Here is a 17,274-nt window from a genome sequence, read left to right on the forward strand (position 1 = left end):
GCCTCCTTGTGTGTTTTGGCAAGCTGACCCAGAACATGGAGACAGGGCATCTCCCAAAGCTCTTTTCCTCTCAGCCAATATGTAGCTTGGCCGAATAAAGCTGCCTTGTGTTACCTGCCCGGACAGCTGGACACTGCCGAGCCTCAACCCCCACTTGAGCTTTGTGTGTGAGAGTTCGGGGATGAGCAGAGATGCCTGGGCTGCAAAGCCAGAGTCGAGATGCAGGCTCTCAGCTCCAGATGGCGAGGGGCTCTCCAAAGGAACTTTCGCAGGAAATCCAAGGTCACCAGCAAGAGCAGCTGGTGAATCAGAAGCCCCATCTCAGGCTCCTGCTGCGTCCCTCACACAGCCCTGGGCCAGGCTCGGTGCAGCCCTGGTGTGGTCAAGACACCTCAGCTGGGATCCCGCCAAAAGCCAAGGACCGGCAGACCAGTGTGTGGACCCTAACTAAGCAGAGCACGTCCCAAACATCGTTGTCCTCTGCACTTCTCAATCCCTGTGTCCTTCATTGCAGTCCCCAGAATCACCAGCACCCAAGCCAGAGGTCTAGAAATCATCCTTGATCCTCCCCTATACCACTCAAATCCAGAGGCACGCTAATCTTGGCTGCTAAGCCTCGCCTCGGTCTGTCCCCCGACCTGGCCCACCAGCCTCCCACTTATCATGCCCTCAAGTGCCTGCAGGGCTCTCCTTGGCACTCAGTCCTGCCCCACTTGAGCCCACCCTCCCCCGAGAGCCACAGAGGTGTCACTCAGCCCTAACCTCGTGGCCTGGCATCCCCCTATCCCACCCAGCCCCCGATCTGCTTTCTGCAAAGCCCAGCTCTGGGCTCCCTGAGCCCTGCATCTGGGGTCCCACTCACCCAGCCTCTGGCTTGCCCAGCGGTCATCCATTCAGCTTCTACATTGGAGTTCAGACAGAGCCTCTGTCAGGAAGCTGGCCTGCTCTTTCCACTCCATCCCCAGAAAGAACTGCATTTCCCCTCATTTCATCTCATACCTGCTTCTGGGCGGCCTTTTGCTGCTGCAGCATAATTGGGGGCTTCCACATCTGTCTCCCCTGCTAGGCTGGGTGCTCCCCAAGGGGGAACAGCCTGTTTCATTCAGCCTGCATCGCCGTGGTCCAGCACAGGTATGGACAGAGAGGAGGCAGCAGCAGCTGTGTGCCAGCCGAGAGAATGACTGAAAACAAAGACATTTGCTTTATTTGTTTTCGGACAGTAGCACATCCTCTACTTCCCAAACACACGGCAGCCCCAAGCACAGAGACATCCATAGGCACCCAGGAGAAAATGGCTGTGGCCCAGGGGTCTGCGGACTGTGGTCCCATCACTGGTTCCTTCTTCAGAGCTCCAAGTCACCACCAGGGCCAGGATGGAGGCCTGCTCCTCAACCCTGCAAAGGAGAACAGGTCACAGTTCAGTCATGGCCCTCTTCTTTTGGGAACCCCGCACATCCCCAGAGCCTTGGCTCTAAGAGGGCCCCCGGCCCTCGGGATGCCCCATGAGTGTGACTGTTCGATGGAAAGGGTGGTCCCCAGCTGGTCCCTGCAAGCTGGGACTGTGCCTCTTCGCCTCCATGCCCACTCAGCACATGCCTCCGGTGGCCCATTAACAAGGAGCCTGCGCTCATCTGACCGCCCTTACAGACAGGCAGGCAGGCCCCAGCCCCAGGCTGCTTCACCCCGCCAAGGTCTCCCCTGCCTTCTTACCTAACCACTCTGAGTTTTCTAAGTGAAACCAGTCAGAGAGTGGGCTCTGCTGTGTGAGAGCCTTCACCATCAGGCTGCGTCTTGCTGGAACCTGCCTCCAAGGCACTGCCCACATCCACACGCACACACACATCCCCGGGCTTGGAAGGGACCACGCAGGTGCCGGCAGGAGCTCTGGGGAGGCACCTCCGGGTGGTGGGCCTCTGATACCCACTCCCTGCCTGCCAGAGATGAGGGCTCCTGCCAGCTGGCGCTATCAGAGATCCCCCCGGCCCCATCTCGGCTCCACCAGAGGTGGGCAGAGGTGGGCAGAGGGCAGCAACAGGGTACGCTGTGGGCACCAAGGGCCTCAGGAGTCGGTGGAACATGCTTCTCCCGAAGGAACGCTGTGCATGCCGCGCAGTCGGAGCAGGGCCGGCCTCCGCTGCTGCCAGTTGCCTGGGCTCCAATTTAGGCTTTAATAACGCCAGGGGGTGGGGGCCGGGGAGGAGGGAGCCAGGCCTGGCAGTGCCCCAGAGCCTCTCTCAGGCGTGCTAGAGCTACAGAGAACACACTGGAGATAAATGCAATCTGTCTTCCTTCGTAATCACATTTTTGCCTCAGTGCAATGAAGATATATTGGTGAGATGTGTTTGTTAAAGATACATTCTGCTGGGGGCGGGGCGGAAAATTCTGTGGCCGTGGGGCCCAAAGGGAAAGATGGAGGGTAGTCGGGGGGCCGGGGGGGGCCAGAGGGCTCTGCGGGGAATCAAGGAGGCCACAGCAGGACCCTAGGCCTCTCCCTCAGTAGAAAGTTAGGTGCACGGTGTGCAAGCCCGTGCCATGGTCCTCCGATCCCACCTGGGCAAGGGTTCTCGTGCTCGCCTTCACAAACACCTTGGTAGAAGTGAAGGGGCCCAAGAGGGCCACCTGTTCCCATGGCCCACGTTTCGTGGTGCAGGGCCACTGGCCCAGCTCCGCTCCGCGCTGCAGGGACCATCGGCAGGGTCTTTGCTGCTCAACTTGAAATTGAGCAAACAGCTTTGCACGCTCTACGGCGGGGAGGAAACGTGATCTCCTGAGCAGGCTTCACGCCTGGTGCCGCGCGGAGCTGCTGCTGGGCCCCGGGCTGTCCCAGAGCCCACTCTGGGCAGCGGACGCTGCGGCTGGGCCTTAGAGCCCAGACGCGCACACTGCGCCACACGGGGCCCGAGCTGACAGAAGAGTGAGGAGGGCTCTGGCGAGGCTGCGCTTTTGAGCAGGAGAGACACTCCGCCGGACCTAGCCAGACCGGACCTCCGACCTCAGCCTTCCTGCCACCAGTACCCACAGCAGTTTGTCTCCTACCGGGCACAAGGGGCTCTTCCACAGGAAGAAAGCCCCATGCTACAGCCCGTCTAAGCAAACATGCCGGCCCTCTGGGGAGGTCCAAGTCAGGCGCCCCTAAGTGAACGCCAGGGAGGGCCCGGGTCCAGCCTGGGGCAGTTACTGCTGGGCTTGGGAAGGGCAATGGAATTGTCTAGAAGAGGAATGGCAATGGGGGGAGGTGGGAGGACAGGGTCGGGAGCTGGCTGGGAGGGTTAGGGGAAGAGGGCAAGACCTTGGGGCCAGCTCTCAGGGGAGGCCCGCTGCCATCCTCACACATCCAGGACACCTCACCGCTGCCCTGCAGGAGGGCTGGGGGGTGTAGAAGACCTGGGACCACCGTGACCCCCTTCAGACCCGCACAGAAGGGTGGGCCGAGAGGTACCCTTCACTCCCTCATCCTGTCGGGCAGGCTGCACCTACTTTTCTACCTCCCTGAACCCAGAGGCTCTTCTCCTTCCCAGAACTGCCCCTGCCCTTTCCGTGACCCCGACCCTGCACCATGGGCCATCCCGTGAGCTCCTACTCCCAACTGCTCAAAGGTAAGAAGTGGGTGGCACAGGCATGCCCTTTACTAGGTGGTGGGACCCAGAGCTGCTCCCAGACCTGCTCCCGGACCCAGAGCTTACTCAGAGCCACTCCCAGACCTAGCCTAGTGGGGTCCAGGGCCCCTGGGCCCTCTTTTCCTAACCCGGCTATCCGAGGGCAGTCATGGGATCAGCTAGAAATAACGTCCGAACCAGGAAGTGGCAGAGGAAATCAAAGTTCCCGAGTCCATCCCTGTGCACAACGCAGAGGCCTCGAGGTCAGCATGTCTGACTTCGCAAAGACGGGCCGAAAGAGTCTGGCGTTGGCACCCTGCCCCCGTGCGCCCAGCAGCCCAGGCCAGGAGCAGGGCGAGGCCTTACCTTGTGGGCAGCGCTCACGCAGTGCTGGTAAGCCTTGACCAGGTCCGAGCACAGGAGTACTTCTTGTAGGTGGTCACGGTAGCAGCGGAGGATCTGGGCCTGCAGCCCTGAGCACACAGGCTCCGTCCGGCGGGGCCTGCAGGGACAGAGAGCAGCTGGGCCTGGGGTTCGGCCCCAGTGGGCACGGAGGGGATCCGCTCCCTCACTCAGCACCACCGGCTGGGCACCCGGCAGCCATCAGCATCGGGTTACTCCTCAGAGAGAACCAGAGAACACAGGGGGTCAAGGGCTGTCCGCAGTGGCAGACGCCGAGGGGACCGGGCTGGGGCTGCGGGCTCCACAAGGGCTCCAGCCCCGCAGGAGAGGGGCCAAGGCGGCCAGTTGGAAGACCCCCGTGCCCACCCCCACTCGCTGCCTCGTAGGGCTCTTCCTGCCTAACGGGCACACCTGACTGTGACTGTGCCATTGCACACAATGCAGCTTTCTCATACAGAGGTGGTTAATCTGATCTCAGAACTAATATATGCGCAATGAAGAGAACGGGAAAAACCACAGAAGTGTCTAAAAACATACATAACATTTTTAGAACCTCACTTCCTGGAGATAACCTCTGCAGCGTTTGGGGGGACCCTTTCTTCTTTTTTCTTTCTTTATCAGAGAAGGTTCAGAACCTACCAAAAAATGAGTCTGTTTTCTTTTCTCAAATATGAAACAAAAACCAAGGGAAATAGAGATTGTCCTGAAGTGGATCAGTGGCATCCCTGGGCCGCTCTGACCAGTCTGTCTCCTTCCCGACGCCTTCTATTGCCCCCTCTCCCTTCCGTCTCTCTCCGGCAGGCACACGCGCATGCAAGGTCTCACTCACGTGCACACACACACTCACGCTGCACGCCAGGCACCACTCTACTCATCCTCGTAACACCTCTGTGCAGTACGAGCTGTGATCTCTCACCTCCTGCTACAAGTCAGGAAACCGAGGTACAGAGGATGAAGTAACCTGCCCAAGGTCACCGCTGAGAAGTGGGAAGGGGGCAGATATTTACGAGGGTTTGGCTGCACTGTTTTCACAGATGGTTTTCAGGCCAGGTCCACGCCGGAACCTTTGCTGCCGTAGAAGGAATCGTAGAAGGCACCTGACGTGGCCTTTCGGCATAAACACCACCTGTGGCCAGGGCACTTGACGGGAGTTGTAAAAATGCAGAAAGCCCCTCTTCAAGGCTCTCAGCAGTGAGAGGATCACTCTGGCGCTTGACACAGCTCTGCCCCCGTCACCCGGCAGGGAGACTTGCAGGTTAATAGTTCTCCTGGCCCGGTGTCTCAATATTTTAGAAATCCAGCCATGCAGTGGGTATGGAACGGGGCAGCACCATTATTATTTTAAGAGAACTCAAACAAACCGAGTTCGTCGGTAAAGAACAGCAAGCAGTGCAATGAATGCTCAGTGGCTTAGCAGGTCAGACACTCAGTATTGAACGGTCTCGCTTTACCAGCCGGGAGGTGGCACTTTCGCTACCGCTGTGCCACCAACGATGCCACACCGGGCCCGGGTGCCCCTGCCTTCCCCTGCACCGTCCCCGTGTGTTGGCTATCATCCTCGGGCCTGCCGTCTCACGCACATGATGTGATTATGTGATGGGAGAAGCAGCTCGCCCGTTCCTGGGGTGGGGATGGGGGGGGGGCGGGGAGCAGAGGGGACAGCTCAGGAGGCCGTGCTGGCCTGGCTCTGCCCCAACAATGTGCAGTTCCATTGGGTTCTGAGGATGCAGGCATAGAGCCGAGGCCGGCCCTCTACCGCCATTCCATTCCAGTCCTTGATATCACCGCCCCGGTTCGTGTCCATGGCTTGGACGAGATCTTAGGGATTTCCTACTGAGGACACACAGGGTCTTGTCTCAGCACTAGCCTCCCATCGTCACACAGGGCAGTAAGATGGGCTCCTAGGATTCAGCTCTTTCCTCTCGGGACCCTGGGACCCCTGCCACTGGATTCTGTCCGCCACCGCCCACAACTGGGGCACAGTGGGGCGACCAGCTGCCTCTTCCCAATTCTTGCCAAAGGTCTCTCCATGCTTGTATTTAAAACTTTGACATTGTGGGCCTCTTAAAATGGATTTTCAGGGGCGTCTGGGTGGCTCAGTCGGTTGAGTGTCCCAATTTGGCTCAGGTCATGATCTCACGGTCCGTGGGTTCGAGCCCCGTGTCAGGCTCTGTGCTGACAGCTCAGAGCCTGGAGCCTGCTTCGGATTCTGTGTCTCCACCTCTCTCTGCCCCTCCCCCGCTCACGATCTGTCTCTCTCTCTCTCTCTCTCCCCCCCCGACAAAAAAATTTAAAAAATGTATATTAAAAAAATAAAATGGATTTTCAGCCTTTTGCTGGACATTTCATCTTGGGCAAATTCTCTCTACAACTATGCTAATTGCTTTGCTCCCAATTGTTCTGATGTTCTCCCTTAGGATGCCGGGAACGCACAGAGCTTTGCTTTGTGCCCTCCATCTCAACTATCTTCCCTTCTTTGTTTTACTCTCTTGTTCTCCGTCCTGGGGGAACACAGCTTATTCCTTCCCCATTCCAGACCTGCCCTTGGCAGGGTGAAGCCCATGAGACCACATCTTTTTTGTGGCTCCTTCCTGGTGTCTCTGTTGCTGTAGCTCCCGAAGGCACAGGCTTTATCATACCGCTTTTGGACCCCCTGAGGCAGCACCCCCCATGACGTGAGCCCATGAGTGCCTGCTCCCAGCCGCAGCCCAACCGGCCGGCAGGTACTCGGGGGGCATCTGTAGTTGGGGGAAGCACCGGGCTGAGTAGAGGCAGAGGTGTAGCTGTAAGGCTGTATGAGGCCTCCAGGTCTATGGGGAAACAAGACAGGTGGGGTCAGAGCAACCCGGGCCGGCTGGTTGGGCCGAGCTGTCCTGGAGCCACAGCACCGACCCCATGAGGCCTCACCCTCTCCAGATCTGCCACAGGGACACTGGCTTTCACTCTGCAGGCTGTAAAAGGGTAGAGCGGTTGTCTCCTATCTTGTCCCTCTCCTTCTGCCCCCGCTTCCTTCGGTTTCAGGTCCCTGGATGGAGGCCCCCGTGCATTTTGAGGGCAAACATCACAGAACCCCCAGTAGGCTTCAAGTTCAGGAGAAAGTGGGCCACAGAGAAATCCATCGCCTCGAAACCAGGATCACCTCTGCAACTGCAGAGGCTTCTCTCCTCTGGGACTTATCAGGAACAATATGAGGAGACAGGATAGCAGGCAAATGTCAACTGGAAGAAATTTCACCCGTTTGCCTACAAAATGGCTCTGAATGGGAAGGCGGACAGGGAGAGCACAGCTCTCCAAATAAAAGGCTCTCTCTGAAGCAAGGTGGGGCAGGGCCTGGGGTCCAACCATTCATGAAATCCGCTGCATTCTATCCAAGCACAGCCCCACCCTGCCCTGGGCCACACCAACTCTATTTACACTGCATACAAATCAGCACAGAGGCTGAGAAACATTCAGGCTTATAAACAGCTGCTTTTCAAATGCATAAAAAATGTATCCACAACTTTCCAGGGATTGAGAGAAGTCCAGCTGCCCTAAGAGGTGTTCACTGCCACAAGTATGCCCTTTGCACATTTAGATCTAATGGTCCACGTGGCTTTGAAGGGGTTAACGTCACCCAGGGCAGAAGGCTAAGAGTGCATTGCTAAGGAAGGCAGCTCTCCTCTCTGGCCCTTACTTTCCTCAGCTGTAAACTGGAACACTGCCTGCCCTGGGCTAACGAAGGCTCGACAGGCATGTGCATGACAGTGTGTGTCGTGAAGGGCCGCTCTCACCAGCAGCCTGGCTGTCAGTGGGGCAGGGGTAAGGCTGGGGAGGGAGGAGAGCTGAGGAAAAGAGGCCGGTGTTACTGGTGGCACTTGGTAAAGAGTGAAGACAGGAGGCTTTGGGGCTGGGACTCTAGATGTTGGCTCGAAGGTGGGGCCTTGTCTGAACATGTCCCTCTCCCTGTAACCTAAGCTCTAGTGTCTTCCAGACCTTGCTCAGATCTTGTCCAGGTCTTGCTGGTGCCTATTTCCCCAGCAATGTTTTTCTTTTCTTCTCTTCTTTTTTCTTTCTTCTTCTTCTTCTTTTTTTTGTTTTTGTTTTTGTTTTTTGAGAGAGAGCAAGAGACCGTGCTCTCAAGCAGGGGAAGGGGAGAAGGAGAGGGAGAGAGAAAATCTTAAGCAGGCTCCACAACTGTGAGATCATGATCTAAGCCAAAATCAAGAGTCAGATGCTTAACCAGCTGAGCCACCCAGGCGCCCCTCCCCAGGAATCTCGAGGTACCAATCACAGTGCATCTTCTCCAAGGATCCAGCAGACCCATGAGCGTGGCAGCCTGTAGACCAGTGGGGAGAACACAGCTTTTGCCCCAAACCTGGGGCCAGGCTCTGGCTGTACCATTTCCCACTGTGTGGTCAGGGGTCAGATGGGGAAGAGGGCCCCCCACTGTGCAGACCTGCCCGAGACTCAGCATGTGGGGGTCAGTCCTCAACCCCAGTGTCCCAAACACTGAGGAAACAGGCTGAACGTTGCTTCCTCTGCACAAAGGGCTTCCACACCCTCCCTGCCCTGAGGGCTGGCGCGATGGCCACAGGCAGGGCGCATAATGAGCAGGCGGCAGAGACCAATGGACTCTAAGCCCTGCCCTGTTCACTCGGACAACAGGCCCGTGGGACCAACCAATCACCAGGGGCACCACACAGATGTCTGGGAGTGAGGGCCTCAGAAAGGCCAACAATGCCACGATGACCTCTGGGCATTCAGGATCAGGCAGCCCCCACCCCCCATGCTGCCCACGAACCAGAGTTCTACCTCCTTGGTGGTAATAACATGTTTCCGTAAGAGCAGTGAAAAAGAACGTTAGAAAAAGGCAAAGTATTAGCCAGGAATAAGAACACGCTCCGCCCCCCTCCCGTCCCACAGCACCACAGTCAGGCCCACAAGGCCCTTGTGTGCTCCCCACCGCTGCCCAGCTCTCTGAGAAGCAGAGCGGCTCTCACCACCGGGCACCACACACTGGGAACCCTCTACCTCTGGGCCGCCTGCTCCCCTCCCTTCCCACTCTGGGCACACAGGTTCCTTACTCCTTAACCTCTGCCCTGCAAACCTGTGAGCTAGCCCATCAATCACCCCTACCAAACCCGGAACTTCTCCTCCACCCACTGCCAATCCCCAGGTCTATTCCACAGTTTTCCCTAAGAGCTCAAGACTTCTGAATCCAACAGGCCCCTGGAGCCTTCGCTGCAGGCATCCCAGGTTGCCCTGACTCGCCATTTCCTTGATGGTATTCACCATCTAGCACCAAGGAACGCACTCCCCTTCCCTGGTTTCCTGCCTTGGTGAGTGGCTATCCCTCCGGCCACCCACCTCGGTGGAAAACCTGGATTCGTTCTAGATGTCTTCTCCTGACTCCATTCTAGATGTCTCCCCCTGTCTTTCCAAATATCTCCCTTCACTCTACTGATCTCCTCCTACTCTCATTCTAGATATTCCTCCCACCTTCACTCTAGATATCTCTCCCACTTTCATTCTAGATGTCTCCCTGCCTTCGTTCTAGACTTCTCCCTGCTTTCTTTCTAGATGTTTCCCCCACCTTCACCCTTGTTGTAAATATCTCTTCCCACCTTCATTCCTTAATGTATCCCTTTTGCCTCTAAGTAAACCAGCCCTGCCTTTCTCCATTCAAACTGAAAACCGAAGATGCCTCCATTCGCCATCCCAAAGAGCTCAGAAACCCATTCTCCCACTTCTGGTGACCTAACCTACTCTTACCTGGGCACATCTAGATGCCACTTGCTGCTCTCCCTGCCCCCAACCACCCTCCACGGTCAGAGGTTTTTCATCCCCCTCAGATGTGGCATTGGGCCTCTGGCTCCTGTTTACAGAAGCCCTACCTTCCTGCCCATCTCCTGCCTCCCCCACCCCTCCCCTGCTCCAATTCTGAGCGGTGCCCATAGCAGACTCCCGTAGGCCTTCTCGTTGGCCATCATGATCCTTCTAGAGGGCCTCCCTGAGCTCCCACAGCCTCTTCTTTGCCCCACCGGCTTCCCTCCCCCATGCCACCCCCTCGAGTCACATAGTCCATCAGTGCCCCAAGGGCACTGCCAGCTTCACACACCTTTCCACAGGGCCCTCCATCAGCAATTCCTGCTCAACCCCAGTGCCTGAGCAGCCTCTCCTACTGGCCTTTCTCCCTTACACCTTCACTATTCCACTCTGTCCACCAATACACTCATTTTTCTAAGAAGTTGAACACCATTTCAGACCCAAACCACCTGTGCCCCTTATGTCCCTCTCAGCCCACCCTCCTTTCCAAGAAGCACTGCCCAGGGCTCCCCCTCCTACCCCTCACCCCTGGCCCCCAGGTCAGCCTCATCAGGCTCGTCTTACTCAGGGTGGTCACGATAGCCCTGCTACAGCCAGCAACACCGTTCATTCCCTGAGGCCCTCTCCCTCTGCTCCCTGGAAGCTCCATCCGTGACCCCTGCTCTCCCCACAGCACTCGGCTAACAGGCCACGCTCCATGCCAGAGCTCAGCAGGTCACAGGGCCCAAGTGGGCCTGCTGCTTGCTCCTGCGCCCTCCTCCTCCTGCACGCTTACCTTGGGAGACGGCATCAGCACTGACGAGACTAGCTGGATGCCCAGGAAAGGAAAGTCACCCCTGCCAGAGCTCACTCCCACCTCCCACCACGCCAAGCTGCCCTAGGCTTTATCTCCCAGAAGCTCCTCATCCAGTCCCTAGTCCCCATCATTATTTAAACTACTTAAACTCCTCCTTACCTCCAGCCCATCTTCTCTACTGCAATTGGTGATTTTTCTAGAACACAAAGCAGCCCAGATTTCTAAAACGCCAAGCCAGTTTAAAAACCCATTTCTTGGGTGATTACCGGAAAGGAATCTGTGCTAATCATTATTTCATTTAATCACCAGAAGAACCTTATAAGGTGGGAACGTTACTTATTTTTTAAATTTTTGTTAAATGTTTATTTACTTTTGAGAGAGAGAAAGAGAGACAGAGCACGAGCGGGGGAGGGGCAGAGAAAGCGGGAGACACAGAATCAGAAGCAGGCTCCAGGCTCTGAGCTGTCAGCACAGAGCCCGATGCGGGGGCTCGGGCCCACGAACCGTGAGATCATGAGCTGAGCCGAATTCGGACGCTCAATCGACTGAGCCCCCCAGGCGCCCGTTTACTTACTTTATCTTAAATGAAGAAACAGCGGCGCAGAGAGACCCAGCAGCTTGCTCATGCTTCACGTGTAATAAGCAGGGGCAGCAATCGGGTTTGAGCCTTACTCTAGGCCCGCTGGCTCACTGTGTTCCCGTGGTCCTTGCGCAACCCCCATGTGCCCTGGTACCGCCATCTGTCATCCGTGTTAAGCCGTGCAGTTGATATTACCATGCCACTAGCCTGAACGCCCTAAGAAGGCAGGCTGTGTCCCCAGCACCTCACAAGCTGAATGTGGGTATCAGTCTCAGGCCTCAGCCTCTCGGCCTTGCTCTCGTTTCCCCCAGGACACAGGGGAACCAGTTGGAAGTACCCAGAACATGGCTTGGGGACCCCGTGGCTCCTGTCTGTGCCTGTTACTGCTCTCTGGTCTTGTTACCCCATCCACGGGGCAAACCTTTAGTGGCCTTCCCTGTCTGCAGGAACTTCCTCGATATGCCCACTGGATTCTGACACGTTTACCTGTCTGTCTCCACACGGGCTGGAGACCCCAAGGCAGGTCCAGAGCTGTGACGGGGCCTGCCCAGATGCCACCTCAGATGACACGGATGAAGCGATGCACCCACTGCAGCTTCTAGCACCCTCCACTTCAGTCCAGGCCCTCGCTGGCCAGGGAGGCGGGATTTGGGCACAGGATTGAGCCTGGGCGAGCATGAGCCCCTCAGCCTCATGGACCAGGGCTGAGTGAAAGGTCCAGGGCTGAAACTATGCCTCTGCAGGGAGAAAAAAAACCCTGGGCCTCCAACAGCCATGGATGGCCATGGCCATGGCCCAGGGGGAAACAGACCCTCACGTCATCTGAATTTCTCGATTCACAGCGAGGGACTGGTTTTAGCTTTCCTGTAGCACAAGCTTTGGCTTAAGTTAGCTAGGATTGAGTGTCTGTCACTTGCAGACCGGGATGCTGTCTAGAGAACACAATGTGGACGGAATGGGGGGTCACGGGCTCCTGAGAACTCTGTGTACACACATGTGGGCCAGTGGATTGGAGGGCCTCCTGCCAGAAGTCACATCCTTCTCAGAAGGAACCTCAGAATGCAACATTAATTGGCAACAGGGTTGTGGCAGATATAGTTAGTTAGGATGCAGTCATTCTGGGATATAGGGAGGACCCCTAATCCATTATGGCTGGTGTCCCCATAAGGAGAGACACAGACACACAGGGAGAAAGAAGGCCATGTGACGACGGAGGCACAGACTGGAGTGATGTGCCTACAAGCCAAGGAGCTCCAAGGCCTGCTGGCGGTGCCGGAAGCCTGGAGACAGGGACAAAAGCTGGTCCTGTTTTAAAGACTCCCAATTTGGGTTCTTTGTCACAGCAGCTCCAGGAAATGCACGCGGTCAGTCCTGCAGGAAAGGGTCTGACCTAGTCTCCGGAGGCAGAGCTGGGAGTGCCGAACGGCGGGGGCAGTTGGTGGGAGGCAGGTGAATCGCTAGTTACCTTCTAGCCAAGAGCAACGTGAGCTCCTCTGCAACAGACGGCTCCTGGACCACAGCAGCCCACTCTGATGAGTATCTACCAAGTGCCAGGCTCTCTGGTCCGCACAGTGCCTCTCACCCTGTGAGGTCACCTCCAGTCAGAGAACCGGGCTCCTCTGCCTTGCTTCATCTAATTGACAAGCAGAGAGGCCGTAATTCATGACCAGGTCTGCAGAGCTCTTCCCCATGCTCCTGGGTGGAGGATCAGGCTATTTGGGGGGGGGGGGTAGGGACGGGGGTGACAAAGGGTAGGTTTCTAGCTCGGTAAACAGCACAGGTAGAAAATTCAGCTTCCTCTGAGATGACATCTGGGCAGGCCTACAGTCCTGGTCATTCTGAAACCAATACCTGCCAGGGCCCGCCGCGTGCCAGGTCCTAAGCAAAGCCACCACAAACCTGCGAGCTGGGCGTTGCTGTCCCATTCCATAGATGGGACCAGGGAGGTGAGGTGATTTGCCCAAGGTCACACAGTGGTGAGAGGGAGCCAGGGTTAAGAGCCTGGGGTGTTCGGCTCCACAGCTGTGTCCATTTTAGCTCTACTCTGCCTGTGGAAAATTCCCAAAACTTCCCAAAGAAGAAATAGCCAAGCGTCCAAAATGAAACACCAGACACTTGCCCCAAACTACGGGGATGGCAGGGTTGCAGAATGGAGCCGGAAGCTGGCGGCTCAAAGGAGGGAGTGGGGGAGGGCTGGCGAGGGGGGAGGGCTACAAGGCATGCCACGCCCACAGGAGGAAGAAGTGGGGGGATGATGAATGCGAGGCTCCACAAAGCTGATGACAGAGCAGAGTCAACTGGAAAGGTGGCAAGGAGAAAGGAAAGGAAAGGAAAGGAATAGCCCCACCAGAGGAGCCAGCTTCGGGCAGGGCGGGGCCAGCATCTCCCTTCGTGGGTGATCTGAGCAGAGTCACCTCCACCTGGAAGCTGGCAGGGAAGGTCCCGTGAACAAACCCAGCAGGCTCTTAGGCCTGAGCGCGTGCAGTGTCCTCACATGCGCAGTCCCAAGCCTCTGTGTACTCTTATTTAATAAATGAAATCTCATCAACTTATCCTTCTTCCATTATCACCGCTGACATCAATCTGATAATATTGGCCTGGTGTGGAATTGGGCTATTATATGTCCTCCTGATATTTAATTTCAGAGAAACATCGGCAGGGGGTGAATATATGGAGCAGGCTTTTTATTACAGGCAGCAGTAAGGAGATTCCAAGTGAATTAGACATTCATCTTCGTCAGGTCCAATCTAGCTGTTCAGGAGAGGGTTTTGTTTTAACCATGGCTGGGGCTGAGGTGCTGACGAGACCAGCTGGTGACCAAGGACTTGGTTAACCGGCTGCTATCGACGATGTGCCATTCAGCCCGGGGAAGTGGAGCCCAAAGATCCTGCCATCGATCAGCCTGCCACGCGGGATCACTATCAGCTGCTCGAAGCTGGCCTCCAGCTGCCCCCATCCCTCAGGCGGGAGGCAGCTCTTCCGGGAGCCAGGCCTAGCAAGATGGCCCTTCCGCGGAGAGCCGAGGGAGAGCTCTGCTCCCAAGAGGAAAGGAAACACAAATTGGCCCCTGGCTGCCTTTCAGTCCATGAAGGAGAGGCTGCCCGTGACAGGATTCTTCCCAGGACCATCACTTCACACACACACACACACACACACACACACACACACACACACACACAGCAGTGGGGAAAGGGCCATGCCTGGCTTTGTGCCCACTTCCCCCCTGGGATCCCTCCTGAGTCCCCGGACGTGTGGGATGGACATGGGAGGGTGCCCTCTGGGTGTCTGCGATCAGGGAGGATCCAGCAGGCTCGCAGTGTCTGAGGAGGGCCACATCAAGACCACCTGGGGCTGAAGAGCTTTCTGGCACCACTTCTGCCCACGAGAGAGGCCCATAGCACGGTCCTTCAGCGGCCATGGCCCTGGCGTGGGGCTTCTGCCTGGGGCGGAATACACAGTCGTCGGCGCTCAGGGCTGCCAGAGGCTTTCAGGACACACCCTGTGCCAGCCCGGCACTCACCAGACGGGGAGACGGCATCAGGGAGTGGGTGGAGAGCCCCTTGGACCCCTGGTCCTGAGCAGCCCCTCCCTTCCCACACCTCTCTCTCTGAGCCCTTGCTACCTCGCCCCTGGGCAACTTCAGAGGTGTCCTGGCTGACCTCCCTCCCTCCCTCAGGTCTGCCCCTCCAGCCCACCTCCTTGCCAACACCAGGGGGAGGCCTAGGAATTCCCATGGAAGGGAGGCCAGGCCTGCCCTCCCAGCTCTGTGCTCAGCCCTGCTGTACATACCCACGATCAAGGCTCCCAGAACCTACGCAGACCAACCTCACAGCAACGCTTCACTGGGAACCAAGATCCCCCTCACACAAGGGTCCAAGAGCCACCAGCCTTCACTGGCCATCTGCCCCTACCGCCCCCACCTCTCTCTCCTCTCACAAAACCCCACCGGCTGACCCAGTAAACAAACGGCACTTCCTTCAGTCAAGGAGCAACTATTTGCCGAGGGCCTGCAGTGCACCAGACCCTCAAGGGACCAAGCCACAGCCCTACCCCCAGAGACCCCCACTTGCCTACATCTATAAGGCCCAGAGGCAGGGCCAGCCCCTCCCTGTGGCACCTAAGCCACCAGTGCCCTCCTAATGGCACAGCCTTGAGAGGAGGTCAGCCTCCTGCTGCCTGAAGACCCTGAGACAGGCCCCTTCCGGGGAACACTGAGTCACGTCAAGACTCCCGCCACTTCTGGTTGCTTCCAGACCCACAATGGCCCTTGCCCCTTGGGAGATGAGACTACCACCGGCCACTGGAGGGGACACACACAGAACTGCAGGGTGAAGTGGGGACACGCCAGGAAGGGAGGAATGGGACCCAGGGAGGGGAGGGTGCTGATCGCCAGTCAGCTGGGACAGCTGGTGGAGGCTGTCATGCTGCATCGGCACAGGGTGCGCTGCAGAGAAAGGGGCCCAGGGCCTGGACGGAGGATGCGTGGCCTGCTCACCCGTCCCTGGCAGTCTGTCCCCAAGTCACTGCGGTGAGGGGATGCCAGCACCTGGGAACGTCTGGGGTGGCTATTTTTCGCAGGCCAGGCCTGTGGGAGGTGCCGCCACGGAGATGGGCTCCCTGAGCCCACCGGAGGGGTCCAGACAGTGTCTTTGACCACAGAGCCCAGGGGAGCCAGCCACAAAGAGGCGGTAGGCATCTCTGGTGGTGGTCGACTGGCCGAGGAAGACCCTCAGTCTGATGAAGACAGATTTGACTGCAATTACCCTAAGAGAGCACAGGCAAGTCACAGCCCTGCCTGATTCCGAGACCTGAGCCCCTTCCAGAAGAGTTCCAGGCTACCGTGTACTGACCAGGGGAACCACGTGGCATTTGCAAGAGCAGAGAAGAGGCAGAGCTCCTGCAGTGGCGGGATGGGGGGGTAGGGGACCCACAGCAGCTCCTGGCCAGCTCCTAGCACCACCCACTCGGCCCACGGAGGTGGAGATGGCCCGGTGGAGTCTCTCGGAGAGTCCCGAGAATTCCAAAGCTTCCCCACAGCTCCTGCTTGAGGTCGAGATCTTCCGAGGCTGTCCTCTGACCTCCAGCAGTAGTGCTGACCTCCTACATCTTCTTCCAAAGCTGATGAGCCTCTGGATCCTGTGTGGAACCCTCTATGCCCAGAGCACATGTAGTGCTTGTTTTCCTGACTAGTTGCTGAAGGATGTGAACCCCCTCTTCTCGGGCCCCTTCCCACCCCATCCCCTTTTTGGTTTCACTCCAGTCCCTCGACTCTATCTTTGTCACAGCTGTCGCTGTCATGAGTTTGCTTGTCTGGCTGCACACCCATCATCCATCCATGCATGCATCAGCCTGGGCACAGTTTCTAGGAGGCATGTACTATCAAGGGCAGTGTGTGTGTGCTGGTGGGGGGGTGGGGCGGCTCTCATGCAGCCCCTAACACAGCAGAGCAGAAACACCTGGAACAATAATCAGAGAGTTATAAAAACTGGCGGGGGGTCAGCCTGGTGAGTCAAGGGGACCAGAGGAAAGAGAGGCGGCCTGGAGGCCAATGGGCCTCCCACTTGGGTCCACAAAAGTCGAGGGCGGCATCCTGCTTACCCTGGCTTCCCAATCTCGTGGGAACCTGTTCTCACTTCTCTGTGTCCTCTGTCCTAAGACTACGCTGGCTTCCAAGCCCTTCCCCAGTCCCTCCGCTGCACCTTCTACTCTGCCCAGGGTGACAGACAAGTACCTGGACGGTGAGCCAGTCCCCAGCCTGGCTCCTACTGATGGAATCCAGCGCCTTTCCTATGGTGCCCAAAGCCCTCCATGATCTGCCTGCTTCCCTATGGGAACTCTTGCAACACCCTTTGGCCACCGTCTCTTCTCTAACATGGGGGGCCTGCTGCTGTCTCTGGAACACGCTGGTTCTCTTGGGCCTCTGGGTCTGAGCACACATGACTCACTCTGTCTCCACACCCCTGCTGTCAACATCAGGTCCCTGGTCACCAGGCTGCCTGGCAGATCCATCCATCTGCACGGCCCAGCCCCATCCCTATTTGCCACAAAGCCCCCTGCCCATCAGGAAGACTGAGGTTCTTCTATGTGGGAATAGC

The 17,274-nt window shown here is 57.4% G+C and overlaps 1 protein-coding gene across 3 annotated transcripts in view; it reads right to left on the bottom strand.

Moving 5' to 3' along the window:
• Positions 1-1,178: 1,178 nt before the first annotated feature.
• Positions 1,179-17,274, bottom strand: part of CHCHD6 (coiled-coil-helix-coiled-coil-helix domain containing 6) — a 249,528-nt gene continuing 233,432 nt past the window's right edge. For 2 of the 3 annotated variants that reach the window (XM_019430966.2, XM_019430967.2), the window contains exons 7-8: positions 3,963-4,098; positions 1,179-1,394 (exon numbers count right to left, since the gene is read on the bottom strand). In XM_019430966.2, the coding sequence (XP_019286511.1) occupies positions 1,389-1,394; positions 3,963-4,098 (142 nt within the window). In that variant the 3' untranslated portion in view covers positions 1,179-1,388. Of the gene's footprint in view, positions 1,395-3,962; positions 4,099-4,149; positions 4,217-17,274 lie in introns of those variants that run through there. The other variant, XM_053898473.1, reaches the window with a different exon arrangement.

Source organism: Panthera pardus, unplaced genomic scaffold (assembly GCF_024362965.1).
Source record: "Panthera pardus isolate Hobbes unplaced genomic scaffold, ASM2436296v1 HiC_scaffold_8, whole genome shotgun sequence".
Taxonomy (NCBI): domain Eukaryota; kingdom Metazoa; phylum Chordata; class Mammalia; order Carnivora; family Felidae; genus Panthera; species Panthera pardus.